General features: G+C 34.8%; 1 protein-coding gene across 1 annotated transcript in view; it reads left to right on the forward strand.

The window, feature by feature from the left end:
* FER (FER tyrosine kinase) overlaps window positions 1-25,464 on the forward strand; it is a 430,623-nt gene that overhangs the window by 264,887 nt on the left and 140,272 nt on the right. The window contains exon 14 of the mRNA XM_049769126.1: window positions 19,321-19,377. Within this exon, the coding sequence (XP_049625083.1) occupies window positions 19,321-19,377 (57 nt within the window). The remainder of the gene's footprint in view (window positions 1-19,320; window positions 19,378-25,464) is intronic.

Raw genomic sequence — 25,464 nt, forward strand, 5'->3', positions numbered from 1 at the left:
ACCTGGTGATACTGAGAGGTTATTCCCGTCTCTGCTTTAAGGCCTCTCTCCTACTGGTGCTTGAGGACAATGTGGAGTGCCAGAAATGGAAGCCAGATTGGGTATATGCAAGGCAAGCACCTTACCTGTTGTGATCTGGCCTGGAGAGGAGAGAGAAGGGGGGGGGGAGAGGGAGGGGGGGAGAGGGAGGGGGGGAGAGAGAGAGAGAGAGAGAGAGAGAGAGAGAGAGAGAGAGAGAGAGAGAGAGAAAGAAAAGAAAGAAAGAAAGAAAGAAAGAAAGAAAGAAAGAAAGAAAGAAAGAAAGAAAGAAAGAAAGAAAGAAAGAAAGAAAGAAAGAAAGAAAGAAAGAAAGAAAGAAAGAAAGAAAGAAAGAAAGAAGAAAAAAGAAAGAAAGAAAGAAGAGAGAGAAAAGGAGAGGAGAGAGAAGAGAGAGTGTGTATGTGTGTGTGTGAAAATTCATGTGATTATAATAAGTCTCTTGAATGTACAGATCAGGAAGTTATGTTATCAGTTTGTGTGTGTGTGTGTGTGTGTGTGTGTGTGTGAAGATTCATGTGATTTTAAGTCTCTTGAATGTACAGACCAGGAAGTCATGTTATCAGTTTGTTAAAAATGTTTTGTAAATTAGGCTAATAAAGATCATGAATATTTGCGTAAATCAGTAGCTTAGGTGCGTTCATAATTAAATGTAGACAGGATATCTTTGGAGACTTGGAGAGCTGCTGATTATTTGGTTTTTCAACAGCAGGGGTAACAGTATTGCCTTATGCTTCCTCATAGGTTTTATATTTGTCAATTAAAATTTTGTTTTACTGGCTTAGAGACTAACTCTGAAACCTCAGTATTAATTGTAGCACTTTTCAGTAGGCACTTGTATCCTTCCCTCCTTTTTTTTTTATTTTTTTTTTATTTTTTTTTTATATATTTTTTTTTTTTTTGGTTTTTGGGTCACACCCGGCGTTGCTCAGGGGTTACTCCTGGCTGTCTGCTCAGAAATAGCTCCTGGCAGGCATGGGGGACCATATGGGACACCGGGATTCGAACCAACCACCTTTGGTCCTGGATCGGCTGCTTGCAAGGCAAACGCCGCTGTGCTATCTCTCCGGGCCCCCTTCCCTCCTTTTTAATTGCTTGTTTCAAAGTTAAGCTTTCATTTTGAAGGCAGTAATTTTCTTTCTTGAATAAGATTTCACGTGATAAAGTCCATCCAAATGTCACTCCCTTTGAAACTTGAGTAGTATGGTACTTTGATTGCTGTGTATTAACAGTCTATATAGAATTAGATATTACAAATGTTTTTTTTCAACTACAATCAAATTTGTAATCAACGTGTTTAAATAAAGATATTAATAAAGAAAAAGAGAACAAAACAAAACAAAGAAATTGGATGTATGTAGGGAAGTGGAAGACAAATACTAATTATAATTTTCTATAAATTATGAAGTTTTTCCCGTTCTTTTTTGCTTTACTAAAAAGGTAAAATCAGAGAGATCAGGGGCATTGGTGGTGGGAATGTTGCACTGGTGAAGAGGGGGAATGTTCTTTTCATGACTGAAACCCAACTACAAACATGTTTGTAATCATGTTAAATAAAGACCTCATTAAGAAAATTAAAAAAAGGTAAAATCAATAGTAGTAAGAGCAAATACTGAAAAAATATAGAGAGCAATGGATAGTGAAATATGGAAATATAAAACAAGTATTGTTTAACAAACTTACAGTGTCAAAAACAAGGGGCATTCGAAGTCAAGATTATTTTTCTACTAAAATAAGATCTTAAAATGTGGACCATGTATTCTTACCTACTAACCTTCAGTTTTTAATGAAAAATTTTCAGTGTTTTCCTTGACTTTAAAGATAAAAAGTTTAGAATAAACATATTTTATAGATAACTTATTAATATTATTTGGAATGTAAATAATTAGCTTTATTAAATCATATTTATAGAAAAAGTGGCCTTACACAATATGTTGACATCTCCTGCATGTTTTCTTTTTACAAATACATGGTAAGCATCTTCTGTGTATATGTAGTCATTGAGAATCTAATACCTGGTAGTATGCCACTACTAGGAAACAAGCAAGTTGGTGATATACTTAGGCTCAAAAGGAGTTTCCAAAGTGTTTCTGCTCTCCCTCCATTTTGGTGCTCTACTGAGGAGTTGGAGACCCTGAATATGTACTCTTGTGTAGCTTACATCGGTATTTCTCAGATTATCATAGGCCTTCCTCTAGCAACCCCAAACCTACTTCAGTGGCCAGCCCACACTATTAACCCCACTAACCCAGAGTAGAGTTGGATTTCCAAGGGTTGACCCTCTGCAGGATGTCACAAGGTAGTCGTTTAAGGGATGTATAAATACAGGTTAGATGTGATTGGAGCCTGTAGAAATACACGTTAGGCTTCATGAGGTTTATGATAGTCAAGTATGGTAAAGTGACAGGCTTAAAGTGTGATAGCAGGAACCCCTTAAATACAGGACTTTACAAGTTATTACGGAAGAACATTTATTATTTTATAACAGAACATGTTGTATTGAATATTTTAATTCTTAAATCTTTACATGCATTTTTATATATTTAAATCATGTAGTATTGGACCCTCATTGTTAATGACTTTATATGAAATGGAGAAATTTTGAAATCCATTTTAAGTAAGATAAGTAAAATTTCTCTCAGTAGATTCTAAGGACCATAGTACTGACAAGCCTCAATTCACATGTAGGCTTTTTTCTTTCCAATTAGCTACTGGGGGACAAAAACAAACCTCCCTGGAGGGAACCATTTTCTTAATGGCTAAATAGTGATGGGGGGGGGGGAAGAAAGAAAGAAAATGAATGATCAAATCAAAAGGAAGAAACTACAAGTCTAATTTTTTATACTGTGGAGATAAAAGTACTGCCTGATGTCCTTTCTAATCAGTATCATCACTGATGATAAACTGCAGGGATCAAAATTTGTATTTACTAATATTTAATTAACTTATTCTTTAAAGTATTTTTGTTAAACTGAGTCCTATAAGTAATAGGGATAAATAATATTAATTGATGATGAATAAAAATGTCTCATTTTTTTATTTTATTTTATTGAAACCATTGTGCTTTACAAAGTGCTTCATAGCTGTGTTTGAAACATACAGTGAATCCTACCAATAGTGTCGACCTCCCTCCACCAGTGTTCCTCAAGTGCATCCCATACCACCCTCCTTCTCCCCCAGCCTGCCAGTATAACAGGCCCATTTTTAAGTTTAGATAATTAAAATTTGGCTCTCTTGATTCCATGGTTGTAGCCTTTGGTTTGGATATTTAAATCTGTTCTTTTTTTTTTTTAACTTTACCAATGTAAGAGAGACTGGCTCTCATCCTTTCATATTTGTGTTTCTGCTCTTCCACTCAGTTTCTTTCCTTCATCTTGCTTTTCTAATGGGGCCAAGTGTGTTAGAGACAAGTCCTACTTAGACCCTTGAATTTCTTCATGCACTTATTCTAAATACCACATATAAATTATATAATTCTGTATTTATCCTTCTTCTGGAATATTTCATTTAACAAATTTCTTCCATTTTCATCCATGTTGCTGCAGATTACATGGTTGCATCATTCCTTACTCTATGTAGTATTCTATTTTATCTATGTACCACATCTTGTTGTTGGACATCTAGGTTGATTTCAAGTTTTAGCTATTGTACTGTGTTGCAGTGAATAGCAATGTGAATACATTGTTTTGAATGAATGTTTTTATGTCCTTGGGATAGATACCCCAAAGAAGGATTGCTGGGTCATATGGTAGCTCTATTTTGAATTTAATGAGAACCCTACAACATTTTTTCTATGGGGCTTGGACCAGGCAGCATTCCCATCAGCTGTTGATGAGCTCCTTTCTCAGCACATACCTGCCAACAGAGATTATTCCTTGTATTTTTGATATGTGCAATCTTCACTGTTGTCTTGATTTGAATTTCTCTCATAAGTGATGATGAGCATTTTTCTCATGTGTCTGTTGGCCATCTGTCAGTCTTCTTCAGAGATGTGTCTGTTCTTTTTCTCTCCCCATTTTTGATGGGGTGTTTAGATTTTCGTGGAGTTAACATTTGTGGGTACATTTTATATCCTAGATATTAAATCTTTATCTGATGTGTTAAGTGCAAAAATTTTCTTCCATTTAGTTAGATGTCTTCTAATTTTAGCCCATGTTTCTTTCATCATACAGAAACATTTTAATTTGATGTAGTCCCATTCATTCAGATTTGATGTTAGAGCCTTGCCATTGGCATCCTATCATCAAAGACTTCTCTGAGGTCTAAGTCCTGGAGTGTCTTGCACATGTTTTTCTCAATTAATTTTATAGATTTGAGTATAATCTATTGGTCTTTAATCTAGTTTCAATTGACTTTTTTAATGTTTGAGATATGAATCATTCCTTAATTTCATGTACAGGGTTATCCAATTGTTTTCAAGACAATTTGTTCAAGAGAATGACTTTATTTCATTTCAAATTCTTGGCTCCTTTGGGTTTGACCATATACTATGGGGTTTGTCACTGGACGTTCTTTTCTGACCCTATGGTCTGAAAGTCTTCTTTATTTTTTTTCCCTAAAATCATGCTATTTTGATCACTATGGCTTTGTAGTAGAGCTTTAAATTAGGTAATGAGATGCCTCCCAGTTCTTTGTTTTTGAATATGGATTTGGCTCTCTTAGGTTTTTTATGGTTCCACAAATATTTTAAAATAAAGTTCTATGTTCATTAAGAATGTTATCTGAATTTGAAAAGGGATTGCATTGAATCTATATGGTTTACTAGGTAAATATTAAATGATATTAATTCTACCAACCCATGAGTATGGAATGTTCTTTCATTTCTATGGTCTTCAATTTCACAAGTGTTTTGAAGTTTTCATGGTATAGGTCTCTCATCTTTCTTGTTAGGTTGATTCTAGATACTTGATAGTTTGTGACACTATTTTAAATGGGATAGACTCTGAGTCATTATTTGTATAAATAAATGCAATTTTCTTTTCTGTATTGAGTTTGTAGACAGCTACTTTAGGAGCTTTTTTGTGGACTCTAGGATTTTTCTATGTATAGCATCATGTTATCTGCAATAGAGATAGTTTGACTTCATCTTTTCTGATTTGGATTCCTTTGATTTCTTCTCTTGCCTGATTGCTATTGCTAGGACTTCTAATGCTATGTTGGATCTGAGTGGAAACAGTGGACAGACACCCTTGCCTAGTGCCCTACTTTAGTGGAAATGCTTTCAGTTTTTTTGCCATTAAGAATAATATTGACTATTGACTTTTATAGGTAGTTGTTACTATCTTGAGAAAGGTTCCTTCCACGCCTATTTTACTGAGAATTTTCATTGTGAATGTGTGTTAGATTTTGTCAGATGTTTTCTCTGCATCAATTGATATGATCATGTGGTTTTTATCCTTCCTTTTACTTATGTGGTTATGATGTTGATTGTTTTACATATATGAACCATCCTTGTATCCCTGAGATGGTCATGATGTAATCTTTTATGATGTTGAATTCAGTTTGCTAAGATTTTTTTAAGGTGTTTTGGAATCAGTGTTGATCATTGAGATTGGTCTGAAGTTATTTTTTTTTCTTGGTTTGGGAATGAGCATGTAATGGCTTCATAGAAGGGATTGGGGAGGATTCCTGTTTCTTTAATAGTTCAGAAGTTGAAGGTTCAATGGTAATAACTCTTCTCTGAATGTTTGATAAAATTTACCCACAAACCTGCTTGATTCTGGACTTTTATTCTTGGGGAATTTCTTAGTTAATGTTTCAATTTCCTTACTTGTGAATGGCCTGGTTGGGCTTTATACTTCCTCTTCTTTTAGTATTGGGAGATAATGAGTTTCCAAAATCTGTCCATTTCTTCTAGGTTCTCCACATTAAGAGAGTACATTTGTTTATAATAAGCTCTCATGATGTCTTGGAGTTCTGTTGTAATCTCTCACCTTTCATTTCTGATAAATTTATTTGAGCATTTTTCTTTCTTTCTTTTTTTTTTGCTTGTGAGCATTGTCAATGGTTTGCCTTTATTGTTTATTCTTTCCAAAACCAGCTCCTGATTTCATCAATTCTTTGTATTGTTTTCCTTGTTTCTATATTGTTAATTTCTGCTCTGATTTTTATTATTTTTCTCTGCTTGTGTTTGGTTTTCCTTTGCTGTTAGTTTTCCTGATTTTTAAATTGTGCCTTTAGGTTGTTGATTTGATATTTTTCTTCTTTCCTTATGTAGACCTCCTGTATTACTGAGTTTACCCTAATTAGTGCTTTTGCTGTGTCCATTTGGCAATCTGTTTCTTCATTATCATTAGTTTTTTGTTGTTGTTGTTGTTTTGCTTTTTGGTAGTTTTTTTTTTATTTTGGGGGGCCACACCTGATGACGCTTAGGGGTTACTCCTGGCTATATGCTCAGAAATCGTTCCTGGCTTGGGGGGACCATATGGGACACCGGGGGTCAAACCATTGTCTATCCTAGGTTAGTGTGTGCAAGACAAATGCCCTACCGCCTGCACCACCTCTCCGGCCCCAAGAAATCTCTTTTTCCTTCCTTGATTTTTTTTTTTTTTAAGCTTTTTGGGTCACACCCAGTGGTGCTCAGGGGTTACTCCTGGCTGTCTGCTCAGAAATAGCTCCTGGCAGGCACGGGGGACCATATGGGACACCGGGATTTGAACCAACCACCTTTGGTCCTGGATCGGCTGCTTGCAAGGCAAACACCGCTGTGCTATCTCTCCGGGCCCGCTTGATTTTTTTTTTTTTTAATCCAGCTGTTGTTGAGTAGCATGTGGTTTAGTCTCCAGGTGGTAGATTTTCTCTGTCTTCTTTTTACAATCTTGGTATCTTTGCCTTTGTGGTCTGATAGGCTACTTGGAACAATTCTTATATTTGTTAATTTTTTCTAAATGAGATGTGTGTCCTAGAGAAGGTTCTATGTGAACTTGAGATGAATGTGCATTCAACTTTTTCAGTATGAAAGTCTTTGTGTAGGTCCATTAGTCCTACCTCTACTAGTTTCTCATTTAGGGCTCTTATGTCTTTACTAATGTTCTGCCTAGTGGATCTATCCAGTAGCGATAGTGGCATTTTGAAATCTCCCATTACTATCACTTTACCCTCCATATGCTTATAGGTTTCTCAGCAAAAGCCTTACATACTTTCCTGACTCTATATTTGGTGCATAAATGTTGATCATAATTAGTACTTCTAGGTCTATTGTTCCAAAAAGATGTTTCTTAGAGGATTTTGTTAGACTGTGATGATCCTGCCTAATTCTTAGCTGGTTATTTTTAGCCACTTAGTTTTCTGAACCTAGAAAAGTGTCTATAACAGCTTTTTAACATTTATATCAGCTGCACTTTTGTAGGTAATCATTGTTAACTCCGAAATATTTTATATAATAAAAACTACACAATCTAAAGTTGAAATAAATTGAAATGTGTTTAAATACTAGTATATGCAGAGACTTATAAAATTTCTTATTTCAATTATTTTTATGCTTATATTTTACATATATAGCAAATTGAGTAGACATGAACTTTAATTAGGAATTGAAATCCTCTCCTAAGACGGTAACTATTTTGTGTAGCTTGCTACTATGATGAAACATTTTCTAAGGTGATATAGTTAACTTCTTTCTTAATAAGAGGAAAAGAGTTCTTATGTTAAACATTTTTATTTGGTTTGGGGGCACATCTGGCAGTGTTTAGGGTTTACTCATTGCTCTGTGCCAAGGGGTAATATTTGGCGGGCTTGAGGTAAAATATGGTTTGCCAAAGATGAAACCTGAGTCTGCTCTAAGGCAAATCACTACTTGCTGTACTATTGCTCTGGTTCTCAGATTTATTAAAATTCTTTTGAATAGCATTAAAATATTCAATTGTTATAAATTTTCAAATGGATTGGAATAGATCCATATAGGACTATTCTTGTCAATAAGTAGTTTCACTTGCAAAGTAACCCTGCTAACTAATGACAAAACTGATCAAATTCTGAATATACTTTGGATCCTAAAAATATGCTATGACTGTGAATTTGAATGGAAGAAATATACTAAGCAGGCTAAGAAGCTAATAAATCTGACTGGCAATGAAAAGCTGTATAAAAGACAAATAGAGATAGCAATTATTTCTCAGTGTGGTAGTAGAAAAATTATAGTCCCTGACAATCATTTTATGTTCTCAGTTGTAGCATTTTGTTAATCATTTCTTCTAAGAATTATATTTTGGGCCTGTGACTTCAAAGTTAAAGCTTTGAAATGCCTTGTCAATGTGTATGAAAATTTATTAACTTGATGTATTAAATTTTATAAGATCAATATTTGAAAATCTATATTTAAATCTTTCATTTTTATTCAAAATTATTCTATATGGGTTTATTTTTCCTGTTTGATATTGGTGGACATCTATCTTATATATCTTATATTTTTATTTTCATTATATTTTATTTGGAAAAAGTTTGTGCTATTCTATTAATGAGTTTTCTTGTATTTGTTCTAAGGCAAAAGTAATTTTTAAATAAATTATTTAAAAGTGTAAATGTTGTATTAAAATATAAATGCCGGGGCCGGGCGGTGGCGCTGGAGGTAAGGTGCCTGCCTTACCTGCGCTAGCCTAGGACGGACCGCGGTTCGATCCCCCGGCGTCCCATATGGTCCCCCAAGCCAGGAGCGACTTCTGAGCGCATAGCCAGGAGTAACCCCTGAGCGTCACCGGGTGTGGCCCAAAAACCAAAAAAAAATATATATATATAAATGCAGGGGCCAGAGTGATAGCACAGTGGTAAGACGTTTGCCTTGCATGCGGCTAACCCAGGACAGACCTGGGTTCAATCCTTGGCATCCCAAGCCAGGATTGATTTCTGAGCACATAGCAGGTGTGGCTCAAAATCCAATATATATATAATCCAATATACATATAAATATATAAAAATGCAGGAATAACCTCTGAGTACTAATGAGTATATCCCTAAACCTAATATCAGAAAACATAATACATTAACCTTCACTGATATATAGCTTTTTTTAATTTGAGTTTTGAATATAATGGAGAGTTTACGGATAGAAGTATTTTATTCTAAACTACATAAAACATATTTTCTTTTGAAGAAATTATTTAGCTCTCAAACCTAATCACTGATATTTCTCTATGAGATCGCATTGAAATATGTCCCTATACTCCTATAAAGTACTTTAGATATTTAACTTTAGGAAAAAATGTATAGTCATCTGTTTTGGCAAAGATTGATTGGCATAATGAATAATGCCCATCTGCACCTGTGGCAGTCCACCAAGAAGTCTCATTAGTCCCCTGCAGCATGGGCAGACTGGCTGGTTGGCTTCCACAGGAGAACAAAGGAGAAGCGGCTTATTTGCTACTTTGTTTGCTTCACATAAAATAGCTACTTTTGTGAGGTCCAGGTAATTCTAAGATTTAGCTTTTAACATTTAAAAGCTGTAATTAGGTTCTATTTTCCATTATTTTCATCACTCTTGCCTACTATTATATTCTCATGTGAAGAGACAAAAAATTATAAGGATATTATGTTTTCCTGAAAAAGGAAAATGCTATAATAATAGCTTAATTTTGTTGATTCCTTAAATTTATAATGGTTTTTAGTGTTTAGAAAAATTGATAGTTTTTATGATGGAAGATGAAATTTTAGTATAGTATGTATGATAAATAAATGACATGAGATAGCTATGAATCAGGTTTTTAGGCTCTACATAAAATAAAGGTTATCTAAAATTAATTCATAATTCTTATAACTATACATTGCCATTTTATTTGATTTCATCTTCTAAGTCTTGTTATGATTTAACCTTCATTTATTATTTTAAGTCAAGGTTGTGTATTATAACATGAAAACTTAAATAGATTGTAATCTAATAAATCCACTGAATGGAGAACAATCTATAATTAGTTTTACAAAATATTGCTTCCTGAAAACAACATATAAACCCCCAAATTAAAAAGTCTATAGATCTAAAACTTGATAATTGAAATGAAATAACTATAATACATGGTATTTTTGTTAATGAAATTATAATTGCATAATAGTTAATTTCTGGACTTAAAAGACTCATTTCTTTGCTCTAAATAAATTATTTTATTTTCAAATTCAGTGTAATTTGTTCAAGAGGACACAACTGTCATTTTATTTTTTATTTTTGTTGTTTATTAGTTCTATAGTTTTTACTTAGTTTTGATGACTTCCATTTCCATTGTTGAGGTCATCTTTTTGTTTGAAGAAAATTGTGACTGAAGAATTTTCTTGACTGCTTTAACATCCTTGTCTTAAAATCGCAACATCTCATCTATATCTATAAGAATTTGTATTAGCTGACTGTTCTCATTTAGGTTGTGATGATCTTTATTGAGAAGATTAAAAAAAAATATTATTAGTTTCTGGGTCATATTTGAGTGCTTCTCATCTCATTCACCTCTTATTTGGGTTTGATATGGACTTCCTGTCCTAATTTTCTGTTTCAAAGAGGTTTGATTTTCAAAAGCCCTTGTGGTATTGTGATTTGCTGGTCTATCTGGTGACTGCTGTTTAATTTGGAATGGATTGTGTTCTTTGAGATAACTGCTAGCTCTTTAATTGTGGGAGAAGAGTCTCAAGCTCCTGGGCCATTGTATTTATTTTGAAAATCCCTTGCCCTACTTATAGGAAACAATGACCATTCCCTGGGCTGGGTGCTTAATGTGGGACCTTTTGCCAGTATTCCCTATGTCTGGACAATAGATAAGGTCTGGAAACTGGGGGTGGGTAGGAGATAAGGTTTCTCAGTTTAGGTTTTTAGGTGGCATTATTTCCTTTCCTTTGAGACACAATTACATTGGTAATTTTTGAAAGTGTAAGATACCGAAAAGGCCCCATTTGAGGGAAGAGTTTCCTCAGCTCAGTTAATTATTGTATTAAGTTTCTGCTTTCTCAAAGTTCTGGTCTACACTAGTATTTCTTAGCAGAGCAGGTATATTTTACTGCTCAGTAGAAAAGAGCACTTTCCCTGGTAGATTATTGTTAGCTAGGTTGTCAAGTCATCCCCTTTTGGAAGATACTGGATTCTCCATTTAATCTATGAAGGACATGTCTGTTTGGGCCACTCTCTGTTGCAAGGTTGAGAATTGACCATGTGTGTGACATCCTGCTGGTTTTTCCATGCTCCAATACTGTTTGTTTTGTTCTTATCACCTTTCAGAGTTCCTTGGTTGACCTTACTGAAAAGAAATGGAGAGAATTATTTTTACACTAGTTCACATTGTTTTCTAATAGTCACATTTATTCTTTTTTTTCCCCTTGCTTCTCCCCAGTCACATCATTCTAATTTCACCTTAATGATACTGTATAAATTGGTCTAGTAGAAAAATATCACTGTGTTGTACGGTATAGAGTTTTGAGACCTGGTTTACAAAATTAAGTGAATACTAACTTAGTTCGCATTCAAAGTTTTGTGTTGTTTTTAGAAATCACATTGCCATCCTTTACCAATGATGCTCTCTTTTGTAGTTTTGCTTTCGTGTACTTACTTTAAAAAATTCCCATTCTTACTATGGTTTTGCTGGTTATTTTTTTTTATTTTGTATATCAGGTACTTAATGACATACTTCTTCTCATACTTCTTTCATAGAAACTCACTCCTCATGTGCTTCATGTTCTTTTGAGAATATGGACTACATTGAAGTTGAACTTTAAAATAATGTACTTTTGGATATCCAGTAGAATTCAACATATATTTTTAGAAGAATGCATTTAAAGCTGGGCTCTGAGCTTTCTCTCTGAGCTTCCATTCCTAACCCAAAATACCATCTAACTACTTAAGCCTTCTTTCAGTAAATTGGCATAATTTGGTATATTCAACATAGTTTTGTCTTTATTTTATGCCTCTATGGGAAAATAAAAATTATGGGAAAATACTTTCTAATTGTTTATTTAAGTATAGAGAGTCTATTTATATATAAAATAGGACTGAGACATATATCTTGACTTTTCTAGAATTCCACTTACAAAATAGCATATCTGCATTTCCTTGTTTTACTGGTAAAAATTGGGTTTGGAAGGTATATCTCAGGTATGTATTTTTGCTTTTGTTTTTCTACATGCCATTTCTTTTTTGTAACTTTATTTTAGATGCCATGACTTATACTGTATTTTAATGACAGTGTTCCATGAATAAAATGTCCCAACACCACATCTTCCACCAAAGTGTGCTTCCTTTCACATGCCCCATCATGGTCTCTTCTGTATTTTCACTGCAGTGATGTTTCCTACAAAATACCAGTTCTCTGTTTCTATTGCCTATGAGCATCTTTTGTTTTCTTACTATTCCACATAAAAAGAAGGTTATTTTGTATTTGCCCTTTGCTTCCAATTAACAATCTAGTATGGTAATCTCCAGTCATCTGTTCAAGGACACTTGTGTTGTTTCTAGATTTTGACGATTGTGAATAGAGAGATAAACAGAGTTGTTTGCCATCTGTTATTTCTATCCCTCTCATGAAAGAAAAACAGAATTATCTAAATTTAGTTCACTTTATTTAAAAATCTGATATTAGGGGCCGGCGAGGTGCACTAGAGGTAAGGTGTCTGCCTTGCAAGCACTAGCCAAGGAAAGATCATGACCGCAGATCGATCCACGGAATCCCATATGGTCCCCCCAAGCCAGGGGCAATTTTTGAGCACTTAGCCAGGAGTAACCCCTGAGCATCAAATGGGTGTGGCCCTAAAAACAAAAACAAAACAAATCTGATATTAGAATAGACTTGAATTTGAGGTTGTAAGTTATAAAATTATATTAAACTTTTAAGATCCTACTACATAGATTTCTGAATTTAACATTTTCTCTATGATATCACTCCTTATAATGTGTTTTATTGTTTAGATTTATTTATGAAATTAGTTATCAATTTTAACCTCAGTTTTACCTCAGAATTTACTTCATAAAGCATTTTAATAGATAGAATATATGTTATCACAACCTCTTCTACTTTCTCTTCAAATTACTATTAATATCTGTACACGAAAATATTTTAAAAAATATAAGAAACAAGGTTTGAGTTAGAAAATATAATTTTCTTTGCATTTTGCTGTAGAATATAACACTAATTTTGAATAATCTACTAAAGAATATTCTAAGATATATTACTTAATTTTTATATTAATTGATTTATGTTACTTGATTAATTTATTACTTGAATATTTTTCTTTAAATTTAATGTAAGACATAAAAATAAGCTTGCTGGTTGAATTTATTTCTCAAACTGACTTTAAGTAAATGTAATTTTTAAAATTACATTGCCGTTTTCCTCAAAGCAGATGGTTTATAAAGATATATCATTCAAAATGGGATACTTGACATGAAGGTATTATAGAATTATGTCACCCATAAGAACATAGAATTAATTAAATTATTTAAATTAATTAAATTATTTAAAATGACAAGCCTATGATAGAGGCTTCTTTTATTATTTAAAAATTACAACTCATTGATTCAATTCATGGCAACCTGTATTGTCCTCAGCTCATCAGAAATGATCCCTGACTGAAGATTCTGGAATAAGCTTTGAACATAGCTATATGTGGCCCCAAAACAAAACAAACAACAAAAAATATGTATTGCCATTTGTAAAATTGAGTCCTCATTTATTTAGAAATAACCATTTTGAAGAATTAATAAAAAAAATCATGCTAATACTAAAGTGTCAGTATACTATGGCTACTACTTGCTAGTCTGTATTGGTAGATGTACTTATTGCTGTTTCTTAAATACAACGGCCAATTCTAGCAAGTATAATTTAGAAACATCATAATTAGAGAAAATAGAACCACCAGTATGTACTTCAATGTATTTTATTTGTTTTGGTTTGAGGGCCACATCCAGCACAACCAGTGGTGCTCAGGTGGCTCTGCACTCAGAAATTACTCCTGGCAGGCTTGGTGTACCAAATGGGATGGCGGGGATTGAACCCAGAGTGGGCCAAGTACTAGGTAAATGCCCTATCCACTGTACTATCATTCCTACCCTCCAATTTATTATGTAAGAAATCCAGCATATGGTCAGTAAATCTGGTACTTTGTAAAATGAATTTCAAAGTGTCTTTACCTAAAAAATGTTTTATTATTCATTGCAATTATCTGATAGTTATCTATAGTTTACCTTGTTTAGAATCATACATTACTTTTTTTGCGGGGGTGGGGGTGGGCCAACCTGGCAGTACTCATTTATACTTATTCATAGTTTCACAGTACTTATTCATAGCTCTGTACTCATTAGGCCTAGAGGACCCGGTAGACCTAGAGTACCATTTGGGATGCTGTGGTTCCAACCCAGGTCAGCTGCAGGCAAGACGAGTACCCTACCTCCTGTGCTGTTGCTCTGGTCCCATTACTTCTCATTTTTATTAAAATATGTATAACTAACTCTTGGTTGTACTTTAACATTTTGGGGGATGGGCTGATAAGCAGTGCTAGGGAGGCCCTGCTCCCCTCCCCTTCATTGACTCTCAGTCTATGGTTTATTGTGAGAGGTGAATGCATGAGAATGTGGTGCTGCCTTAGTTGCTGGAGACCCACCCAGGACCTCAGTAGTGGTGCTGGGGGCTATATGGTGTTGGTGCAAGGAGGCAGTCAAACGAGGAATAAGCATGTACATGACATGTGCACTTTAATCCTTGTAATTCTCTCTAGCCTCTGAACTTTAGCATTTAAACAATTTTTTTCTACATAAATTTAAGTAGTTTAGTCATTGTGGGGGGAAAAATAGTATGCAAGTGGGAGGTTTGGAATAAAGATAGAAATGAAGTCAGGCAGATTTGTGCTCAGCTAAAGATAGAATTTGTATATGAAGGATTAAAATGTTTGGAAAGGATCCTTTAGGATTCTTCAACTTAGCAAAGGTAAAGCACAGATAGTCAAGGGATGGCAATAGATGCTATGATTGTGATGAACTTACTATTTGGATTTACTTTTTGGGACTCTCAGATGCAAGTCTCTTATTTAATATTTATATTCTTTACTACTATGTCTCCTCTTCATATATGTTGCTGAAGCTGCCGGGAATTAACCTTCACAGTTTGAATTCAAAGATTTATCATGTAAATATCTATAAATGAGCTAATTCTGAGGCAAAGGACCTATATCATTAACTCCTTCCATTTTTTTATCACTTTTTTACTTACTGATTTAGTTACTTTCATTTCCCAAATTAACTATATGCATTTGAATCTTTGTCTCAAGTTTTTTTGCAGTAGGGTGATGGTTGTGATCTGAGGGCATTGAGACTGGACTGTAATGGACAGAACATCTTTGTTTCCAGAAGCTCTAAAAGCCTAATTCAAAAGCTTCAATCCCCTGGAGATCAATGAAATCAACTTATTAATATTTTTATTTCTAAATTTTATGCATATATACAATCAGACTAATAAGACTAAATATTATTTGCATTAGTAGGTAAAATGTGATCCGGTGGTTTATATGATGAACAGACTCCTAATCTGGTAATGAGTTACCTAATTTCTATCCAATAACTGTCCCCAAATCTTTTCCTTTTCATTATTAATATTGTCATAGATCATGATATTATCCTCAATTACCTTTCAAATTTGTCAAAGAGTTCTTTAACTTTTGTGTACAGTTTAAAAACTAAGTAATTCATGAAACACTAAAATCTAATGCTCAAATCATTATGCCTATATGTTAGCAACATTTTTGCATTTCCTGGGGCCAGAGTGATACTGTAGTGCAGCATGTATGGCACTTGCTTTGCATGCAACTGACCTGGGTTTGATCCCTAACAATCAATATGGTCCACCGAGCACTACTAGGATTAATTACTGAGTACAGAACCATTAGTCAACCTTGAACCAGATGTAGCCCCTCAAAATTATTATCATTAAAGTAATAATTATAAGAAAAACCATTTTAGATATGGTGGTTTGCAATATTTTTACTGAGGGGAATATTACATTATCTTCTTTCAACACCCAATTCTTGTCCAGAGTGATCATTTCCAACTATCATTGTCAAAGTGGTTCCTTCTCTCCCCTAATTACACTATCCACTATTTGTGACAAACTTTCTATCATGAATTGGTCCTGTTGGTCCTCATCTCTATTGCCTTTGGATATCATTACCATACTGTCTTTATTTTTTATTTCGCACATATGAATACATTCATTCTATATCTACTCTCTTAATTGACTCATTATGCACAGCATAATATTCTACATACCTATTCATGTAAAAGCAATATTTATGATTTTATCTTTACTAAAGTTGTGTAGTATTCTATTTGTAGATGTACTACAGTTTCCTTAGTCACTCATCTGTTCTTGGCACTTGGTTGTTTCCATACTCTGGTTGTGAATAGAGTTGCGATGAAAATAGGAATTCTGCATTGTTTTTGGGCTACTAGGTTAAATTCCTATAAGTAATATTGTTGACTGCTATGGAAGCTATCTTCAAGTTTTTTGAGTAGTCCATATTTTCCAGAACAGGGCTGGATCATTTTACATTTCCACCAGCAGTAGAGAAATGGTTTTCTTTCTTATTCTTTGTTATGTGTGCCAGTCTCTGTTGTGTGTGAAATTTTTTGTTTGTTTTTGTTTTTGGGCCACACTTGTTGATGCTCAGGGGTTACTCCTAGCAGTGCACTAAGAAATCGTTCCTGGCTTGCAGGACCATATGGGACTCTGGGGGATCAAACCATGGTCCTGGGTAGCACATGTAGGCAAATGCCCTATCACTTGCGCCACTGCTCTGGCCCCTCATTCCTATCATTTCTTACTGTAGTTTTCTCATTTTAACTCTCTTAGTTCTCTTGTTTTTTTTTGTTAATTCCTGTGCCATTGTTTCTTTAAGCTCATTAACCATTCTCAACATCCTGTTGCGAAAGTCATTCTCTTGAGATTTTGTAAAGCTGACTATGACTGGTTGAGCCTCTTATGTTATTATTTTCATTCATTGAACTTGTTTGGTTTTCTCATATCTTTCTTAATGAATTTGCTGTGCTCCTGCTATGCATAGGGGGAATCTTTTTAGCTATCTGTTCCAGAACTCTCTGAGTTGCTCTTTTTCCTTTTCTTCCTGTCTTCAACCAGTTTAAAGTAACATAATTATGAGTACTTTTAGATTATACGAGTAAAGCTTTCTACTCATAGGCACCTACACGGGTGAGTAGATTGGAACGGAGTTTGCTGATATGACAGAAGTCCGGTGTGGAGGCTGCCAGGACTTAGCCAGAAGAAAGGAAACTCTGTTTCTGATTCTAAAAAAGATACAGTAGATATCAATATGGTCAGGTATGGAGGCTTGTCTTCTCTTAATAATGTCTTTGGAATATAAAATATTTTAAAGATTTATGAATTTTAAATGCTATTGCATTTAAATTAGTGCTTTTCATGTGCTGTCTAAGAAATTCTTGCTTACTTGCTCCATGTCATGATATGAATTAATGACTATCTTTTCTTGAAGCTGCATAATGTTCCATTATGTATGAAAACTACCACTTCATGTCTTGGCAAATTGAATGATTTGAACCTTATAGCTATATAGTATTTCATTGTTTATGGATACCACATATTCTTGATTCGTTCTTCCATAATTGGGCATTTGGGTTGTTTTATTTATCTATGGTTGGACATTCTGGATTGTTTCCATATCTTGCCTATTCAGTGCTTTAATGAACAAAATTGTGCATATAACCTTTCAAATGAATGTGTTTGTGTTTGAAGGGATGCCAGAAAGACCATGGTTTTACTGAGTCAACGAGAAGTTCTAAATTTTTTTTGAGAAATCTCCATATTTGGTTTCCATAGAGATTTAATCAGATGATATTTTCACCCATAGTAAGTGAGGTCTCCTTTCTCACCACATTTACATCTGGACTGGCTATTTTAAGAATATTCATTTCTTTCTTTTCATCTTTCTCTTGATTTATTACCTTTCCTATTCTTTTTGATTGTTTTTTGTTTGTTTGTTTTGGGGCCACACCTGGTGATGCTGAGGAGTTGCTCTTGGCTTTGTGCTCAGAAATCGCTCCTGGCTTGGGGTACCATAGGGGATGCTAGGCATCGAACCCAGGTCTGTCTTGGGTCAGCAGCGTGCAAGACAAATGCCTACTGCTGTGCTATCACACTGGCGCTCTTACTCGTGGTTTTTAAAGTCTTCCTACTAATGTTACAGTACTATATATTTTAAAAGATGATAAAATAGTTTCTGAAATATTAGCTTCTGAGATTAGATTATGCAATGCTCTTTTATAATGAATTGTTCTCATCTCTGGTCTTGTTTGTATACCTAATTATAAATCATGTTTGTTGCATATGTGCTAGAAATTACTTGAAAAAGGTCTTGAACTACTTATGACGTTATAAACATGTATAACTTATGGCTAGTTTATATGTAGAAAGGTTAATTTTTAATAATGTGATTTGTGTAGAAAATTATTTCCTTTGATCAAGAAAAACTGGAACTTTTGCAAAATGAAAATTTTATGTCTTAATGGTAAAACTTAAAAATGATTTTTAATAGTAGAACCTTTGTTTTACTGAAGAGTACATGACTTTTTTTCGGGTTATATATATATGATTATTTCAAAGTCTGACCTTTTGTATGATTATTTTTGGTTTGGAGGCATACACTCTTAGCACTGTGTATAGGGTTTTTTCCTGGAAGTGCTAGAGATGAAACCATGCAAGGCAAGCATAGTAACATTTTTAAATTTTACTTTATGTGTTGTGCTAAGTTGCTGTATATTTTTAGTTTTTAATTATTTTTATACAATATTAGAATACTGTGATTTGCAAAGTTATTCTTAGCTGGGTTTCAGGTACACAATGTTCTTTACCAGTCCTACCACCATTGTCAACTTCCCTCCCCCAATATCCCCAGGTTCCCTACCACTCCTAGTCTACATCTTCAACAGGCACATTTAACATTTGATTTTTGTCTTTTGGATTTTGTACTTATCCTATATTGTTGGCCCTGTGGTTTATATATATATATATATATATATATATATATATATATATATATATATGCATATGCCTCAAGGCTATGATCTTCATACAGTTACCACACATTCCTGTCTTTCTATCATCCCCTTCGTCTTTCCTTGTGATAATAATTTTGACATGTGTTTTAATGCCTCTTTATGTAACATTATTTTGTTCTGTTGATGAAAGTTCTGAATGTAGTATCTGTTTGTTCTACTGTCTGTTTGTTTCTACTGTCTTAGATTCATGTTACATGAAATGCATCTCCTCGAACTTATAAAGAAGCTTGTGATTTTTCTTTTCATAGGATAAAAAGTGGGTTCTCAATCATGAGGATGTCACATTGGGAGAATTAATTGGCAAGGTAAGTAATAAGTAGACTTTGTTGTATTGATAAGAAAGATACTTTATCCTTTTCTTATATTCTGTTGTGCAAAAAGGAGCACATTTCTGTTTTGTTTTGGTTTTTGGTTTTTGGGTCACATCTGGCAGCACTCAGAGTTTATTCCTGGCTCTGAGCTCAGAAATTGCTCCTCACTCAGGGAACCATATGAAATGCTGGGGATCAAATCCTGGTTCTTTCTGGGTCAGCCGCATGCAAGGAATATGCCATACCACTGTGCTATTTCTCCAGCCCTGGATCACATATCTGTTAGCAACTAAAAGCACAATTCCACACATGTACATGTAAATTATGTGATGGCCACTGAAATAAATGGATGCCTACTATTGAGAGGCTTAAAAATGATTCTTGATTTAAAGAAAGAAGAATATTTATAAATATGAATGTGTGTATATACATATGGCTTTAAGTTTTGTGGCTTTTAGATCTTCCTGTATATATATATATATATATATATACAGGAAAAGTTTTATTAGAGTCTAGAAAGTTAAAACTAATGAGCTGAGATTTGTGAAAGAAACTAGTGTATATTTACTTCTGTTTATACATATGAACTCAAAAGAAATACTATTTGAGATTTCAGAATTGTATATAGAATTATTGTTTCTAACAACAATATTTCTATAAGAGTATTTTAGGCACATTTCAATATTTTTGTTTTGTAAATTTAGCTTTCCTGATGGTCATAATGGTCAGAGAGGGCAGATATATAAGTTCAAATATTTGTCTTGTACCTGAGAGGTAACTCAAAGGACTAGAGTGCTTGAGTTTGCTTCCTTGCACTGCATGGTTCCCTGGACACTAATATGCCTAGCCCTCTTATACTCTGAGCATTTCTGTTTATGGCTCTGGTGACTCCAAGAAATGCTGGGTTCAGTCACACAGCATTACTCTGAGCATTTTTGTTTGTAGCTCTTGTGACTCACAGAAATACTGGGCCAGTCACAAAGCATTATAGGTCCTGGACATTGAATGTTGAACCCACACAGCCAAGTTGTTTCTCACTGGGAGTGTCCTCCAAATCTTTGCTAAAAGGTAGATATTTACCTTTACATTTATTTGGAATTTTCTTTCAACTCATAGGTATATGAAGGTGTGCTAACACAAATGGAAGGCCTTTAATAGTCACATGAAATTTTTACAAAAATTTATCAGTTTTTGTTTACAGTAGATTCCTGGTAAATTAGGAGCTTTATCATCATAGATTTGGGATTTTTACATATAAATATGTACATTTACATATAACATTTGCACATTTTGATGAGATGTATATACTCAAATACAGTTCAAATATTTAGGGTTAAACCATCACATATTTTCAGTGATCAGTTAAACCTCTGGCTTAGCATTTTAATAGATATTAGCGACTATTCATTATTTTTAATTAGATAAAAATTGCCAGATTAACTTTTTTATTCCTATACATGTTAGAGAAAGTAAATGCCTCTTGAAATCAAATTTATTATTTTAAAACGTGTCTTACAGGTGAAAGCATTAAATTGCCTTAGGAAGATGTTTCTATTGTTAATATTTATTTAGTAAGTGAATTGGATAAAAATTCTTAATAAATGCAATAGCTGATGAAGATTGTGCTCATCTTCCCTTTGTTCTTTTTACAGTGACTAGGTTTGCATACTCATGGTTTCTAATGCTTTTGCGCATTTCAGGTGGTATTTGCCTGCAGTTGAACTCTTTTTTGGTGTTTATACACACTAGTTTTAGTGAGCTGGAGTTCTCATATTTTTTTAGTATGAGGTACATCAAAGAGATGTGCCATCATGTCGGGGAGTGTTAGTTATTAAAGTGTTGGACTGAACTATTTCCATAGGCCACTGTATTTATTTGTCTTGCTTCCTGGCATTACTTGAGCCTCTGAAATAACATAGTCCAGCCCCAGGAGACCTCAGAGCCCATCATCTTAGCCTGGGTTGGGTATCCTAACACTGTAGGGTCCAAACAGAAACATATTTGGCCCTGAAACACTAGCCCAGAGCAGTTGGTGGAGAATTTCTAACAATCCTTTCCTTACTAATTAAGAGGTCCAATTTTTTTCTTTATTTAAACATCTTGATTACAAATATGATTGTGATTACATTTCTATTATGTAAAGAACACCCCTCTTCACCGGTGGAACATTCCCACCACCAGTGTCTCAAATCTCCCTCCATCCCACCCCACCGCCACCTGTACTCTAGACAGGCTTTCCAGTTCCCTCATTCATTCACATGATTATGGTAGTTCTCAGTGTAGTTATTTCTATAACTGCACTCACCACTCTTTGTGGTGAGCTTCATGGAGTAAGCTGGAAATTCCAGCCCTCCTCTCATTGTCTCTGAGGATTGTTGCAAAAATGATTTTTATTTTTCTTAAAACACATACATAAGCGAGACTATTTTGTCTCTCTCTCTCTCTCTCTCTCTCTCTCTCTCTCTCTCTCTCCCCCTCTGAGTTATTTCACTCAGCATGATAGACTCCATGTATATCCATGTATAGGAAAATTTCATGACTTCATCTCTCTTGACGGCTGCATAATATTCCATTATGCATATGTATCACAGTTTCTTTAGCCATTCGTCTGTTGAAGGGCATCTTGGTTGTTTCCAGAGCCTGGCTATTGTGAATAGAGCTGCAATAAATATAGATGTGAGGAAGGGTTTTTTTTTTTTTCATTGTATTCTTGTGTTCCTAGGGTATATCCCTAGGAGTGGAATAGCTTGGTCGAATGGGACCTCAATTTCCAATTTCTGGAGGAATCTCCATATCATTTTCCATAGAGGTTGGACTAGACGAAATTCCCACCAGCAGTGGATAAGAGTTCCTTTCTCTCTACATACCCGCCAGCACTGATCGTTCTCATTCTTTGTGACATGTGCCAATCTCTGTGGTGTGACATGGTATCTCATTGTTGTTTTGATTTGCATCTCCCTGATGATTAGTGATAAGGAGTATTTTTTCATGAACATTTTGTCCATTTGTATTCCTTTTTTTTTTATCAAAGTGTCTGTTCATTTCTTCTCCTCATTTGCTGAGAGTTTTATCAAAAATGGCTGTTGGACCTTATCAAATGCTTTGTCTGCATCTATTGATATGATCATGTGATTTTTATTTTTCTTGTTGTTGATGTTGTGTGTGATGCTGATAGACTTACAGATGTTAAACCATCCTTGCATTCCTGGGATGAAATCTACTTGGTCATACTGTATGATCTTCTTGATAATGCATTGGATCCTATTTGACACGATTTTGTTGAAGATCATTGCATCTGCATTCATCAGTGATATTGGTCTGTAAGTTTCTTTTTTGGCACCATCTCTGTCTGGTTTTGGTATCAAGGTGATGTTGTCTTCATAAAAGCCGTTTGGGATTGTTCCCATTTTTTCAATTTCATGGAAGAGTCTGCCTAGGATTGGTAGTAGCTCCTCTTGAAAAGTTTTGAAGAATTCTTTAGTAAATCCATCTGGGCCTGGGCTTTTCTTTTTGGGCAGATGTTTGATAACAGTTTCATTTTCCTCAGTATTGATGGGGGTGTTTAGATATGCTTCATCTTCCTTACAGAACTGTGGAAGGTTATAAGTGTCCAAGAATTTATCTATTTCTTCTAGATTCTCATGTTCAGTAGCATAAAGTTTCTCAAAGTAGGCTCTGATTATCCTTTGTATCTCTGCAATATCTGTCGTGATCTCCCCGTTTTCATTTCGAATACAAGTTATCAGGTTTCTCTCTCTTTGTGAGTTTTGCCAATGGTCTATCAATTTTGTTTATTTTTTCAAAGAACTAACTTCTGCTTTCGTTGATCTTTTGGATTGTTTTTGGGGTTTCCACTTTGTTGATTTCTGCTCTCAACTTTGTTATTTCCTTCTATCTTTCTATTTTTGGGTCCTTTTGTTGAGCACTTTCTAATTCTATGAGTTGCATCATTAAGCTATTCAGGTATGCCCCTTCTTTCTTCCTGATGTGTGCTTGTAAAGCTATAAAGTTTCCTCTCAGGACCGCTTTTGCTGTGTCCCATAGATTCTGGCAATTTGTTTCTTCATTATCATTTGTTTCCAGGAAAGTTTTGATTTGCTCTTTGATTACATCTCGGCCCACTGGTTGTTCAATACCTGGCTGTTTAATTTCCAATTGTTAAAGATTTTCTTCTCTCTGCCTTTTTAGTTCATATCTAATTTCAGAGCCTTGTGGTCAGCAAAGGTAGTCTGCAAGATTTCTATACTCTTGATTTTATGAAGGTATGTTTTATGTGTCAGCATGTAGTCTATCCTGAAGAATGACCCATGTACATTGGAGAAGAATGTATATCCAGGTTTTTGGGGGGTAGAGTGTCCTATATATTTTATACACACACACACACACATACACACACACACACACACACACACACGTCCTCTTTCTTCCATTACTCTTGTCAGGGCTAGTATGTTTTTGTTGGGTTTCAGTCTGGTTGACCTATTAAGTGTTGACAGGGCCATGTTGAGGTATCCCACAATTATTGTGTTATTATTGATATCTTCTTTCAGATTTGTCAGTAATTGTATTAGATAATTTGCTCATCTCTCATTGGGTGCATATATGTTTAAAAGTCTGATTTCTTCCTGTTGCACATATCCTTTGATAGTACATAGTGTCCATTTTGTCCCTTACTACTTTTCTGAGTATAAAGTTGGTGTCATCAGATATTAATATGGCCACCTCAGCTTTTTTAAGGGTGTTGTTTGATTGGATGATTTTCCTCCAGCCTTTAGTTTTGAGTCTATGTTTGTTCTGACTATTCAGATGTGTTTCTTGTAGGCAGCAAAAGGTTGGATTCATCTTTTTGACACATTTTGCCACTCTGTGTTTTTTAGTTGGTGAATTGAGTCCATTGACATTGAGAGAGATAATTGTCATAGGATTTAATGTCATCTTTGTAGATAAGTTTGCTGTGTTTGTTGGTCTCTCTTGTCTTAAAGTAGACCTTTCAGTTTTCCTTTAAGACTGGTTTTTCATCTGTGAAGTTTCTGAGCTGTTGTTTATCCATGAAGCTATGTATCCTTCCTTCAAACCTGAACATGAGTTTGGCTGGGTGCAGTATTCTTGGTGAGGCATCCATTTCATTCAGTCTTGTCACAATATCCCACCATAGTTTCTTGTGGCATGTCTGCTGTAAGTCTTAGGGATGCTCCTTTGAATGTAATTTCCCTTTTTGATCTTGCTGCTTTCAGTATTCTATCTGTGGGATTTGTCATTGTATCGAGGATGTGTCTTGGGGTGTTTTTCTTCGGGTCTCTTTTAGCTGGTACTCGTAAGGTATGCAGGATTTGATTGCATATAGTCTTTAACTCTGGGAGTATCTCTTTGGTGATGTCTTTGACAGTTGATTCTTCCTGGAGATCTCCTACCTGGGTCTCTGGGACTCCAATGATTCTTATGTTGTTTCTGTTGAGTTTATCAAGACTTTTATTTTCATCTGTTCACATTCCTTGAGTACTTTTTCCATTGCCTGATTGTTTGCCTTAAGGTTTTTTACAATTTCTTCTGCTGTGTTGAATTTTTCTGCATCTCATCTTCCAGCACTCCGATTCTGTCCTAAGCTGGTGTTACCCTGCTGGAGAGGCCATCCAATGAGTTTTTCAGTTGAGCTACCGTGTTTTTCAGATCTGTTATATCAGTTTGGAGTTTTCTGATTTCTGTCTTTGTGTTCTGTTCAGGTCAATTTATGTTTTCTTTGAGTTCTGTAAACATCTTCCATATTTCTATTCTAAAGTCCTTATCCGAGAGGTTAATCAGATGGTTGGAATTTTTTAGGGTATGGCGCTCTTGTCTTCATTATCTGTGCATGGTGTTTGCCTGCGAGGTTTCCCTATTATGACGCTTGTAATGTGATTTTTTTTCTGCATGTTGTGGTGGGGTTCATTGGTTAGAAAGAGTGCGCAGCCACGAAGCGAAGCAAAGCAGAGTGGCAGTGCTCTTCTGGAGCCTCTGGGAGAGCTATTTTTTCTGGGCCCTTTTCGGCCACTTCCAAGAGGTTCAGGAGACAGGACAGTGGAAAAACACGCACAGGCAACACTC

The sequence above is a fragment of the Suncus etruscus genome, chromosome 2 (genome assembly GCF_024139225.1).
Source record: "Suncus etruscus isolate mSunEtr1 chromosome 2, mSunEtr1.pri.cur, whole genome shotgun sequence".
Taxonomy (NCBI): Eukaryota; Metazoa; Chordata; class Mammalia; order Eulipotyphla; family Soricidae; genus Suncus; species Suncus etruscus.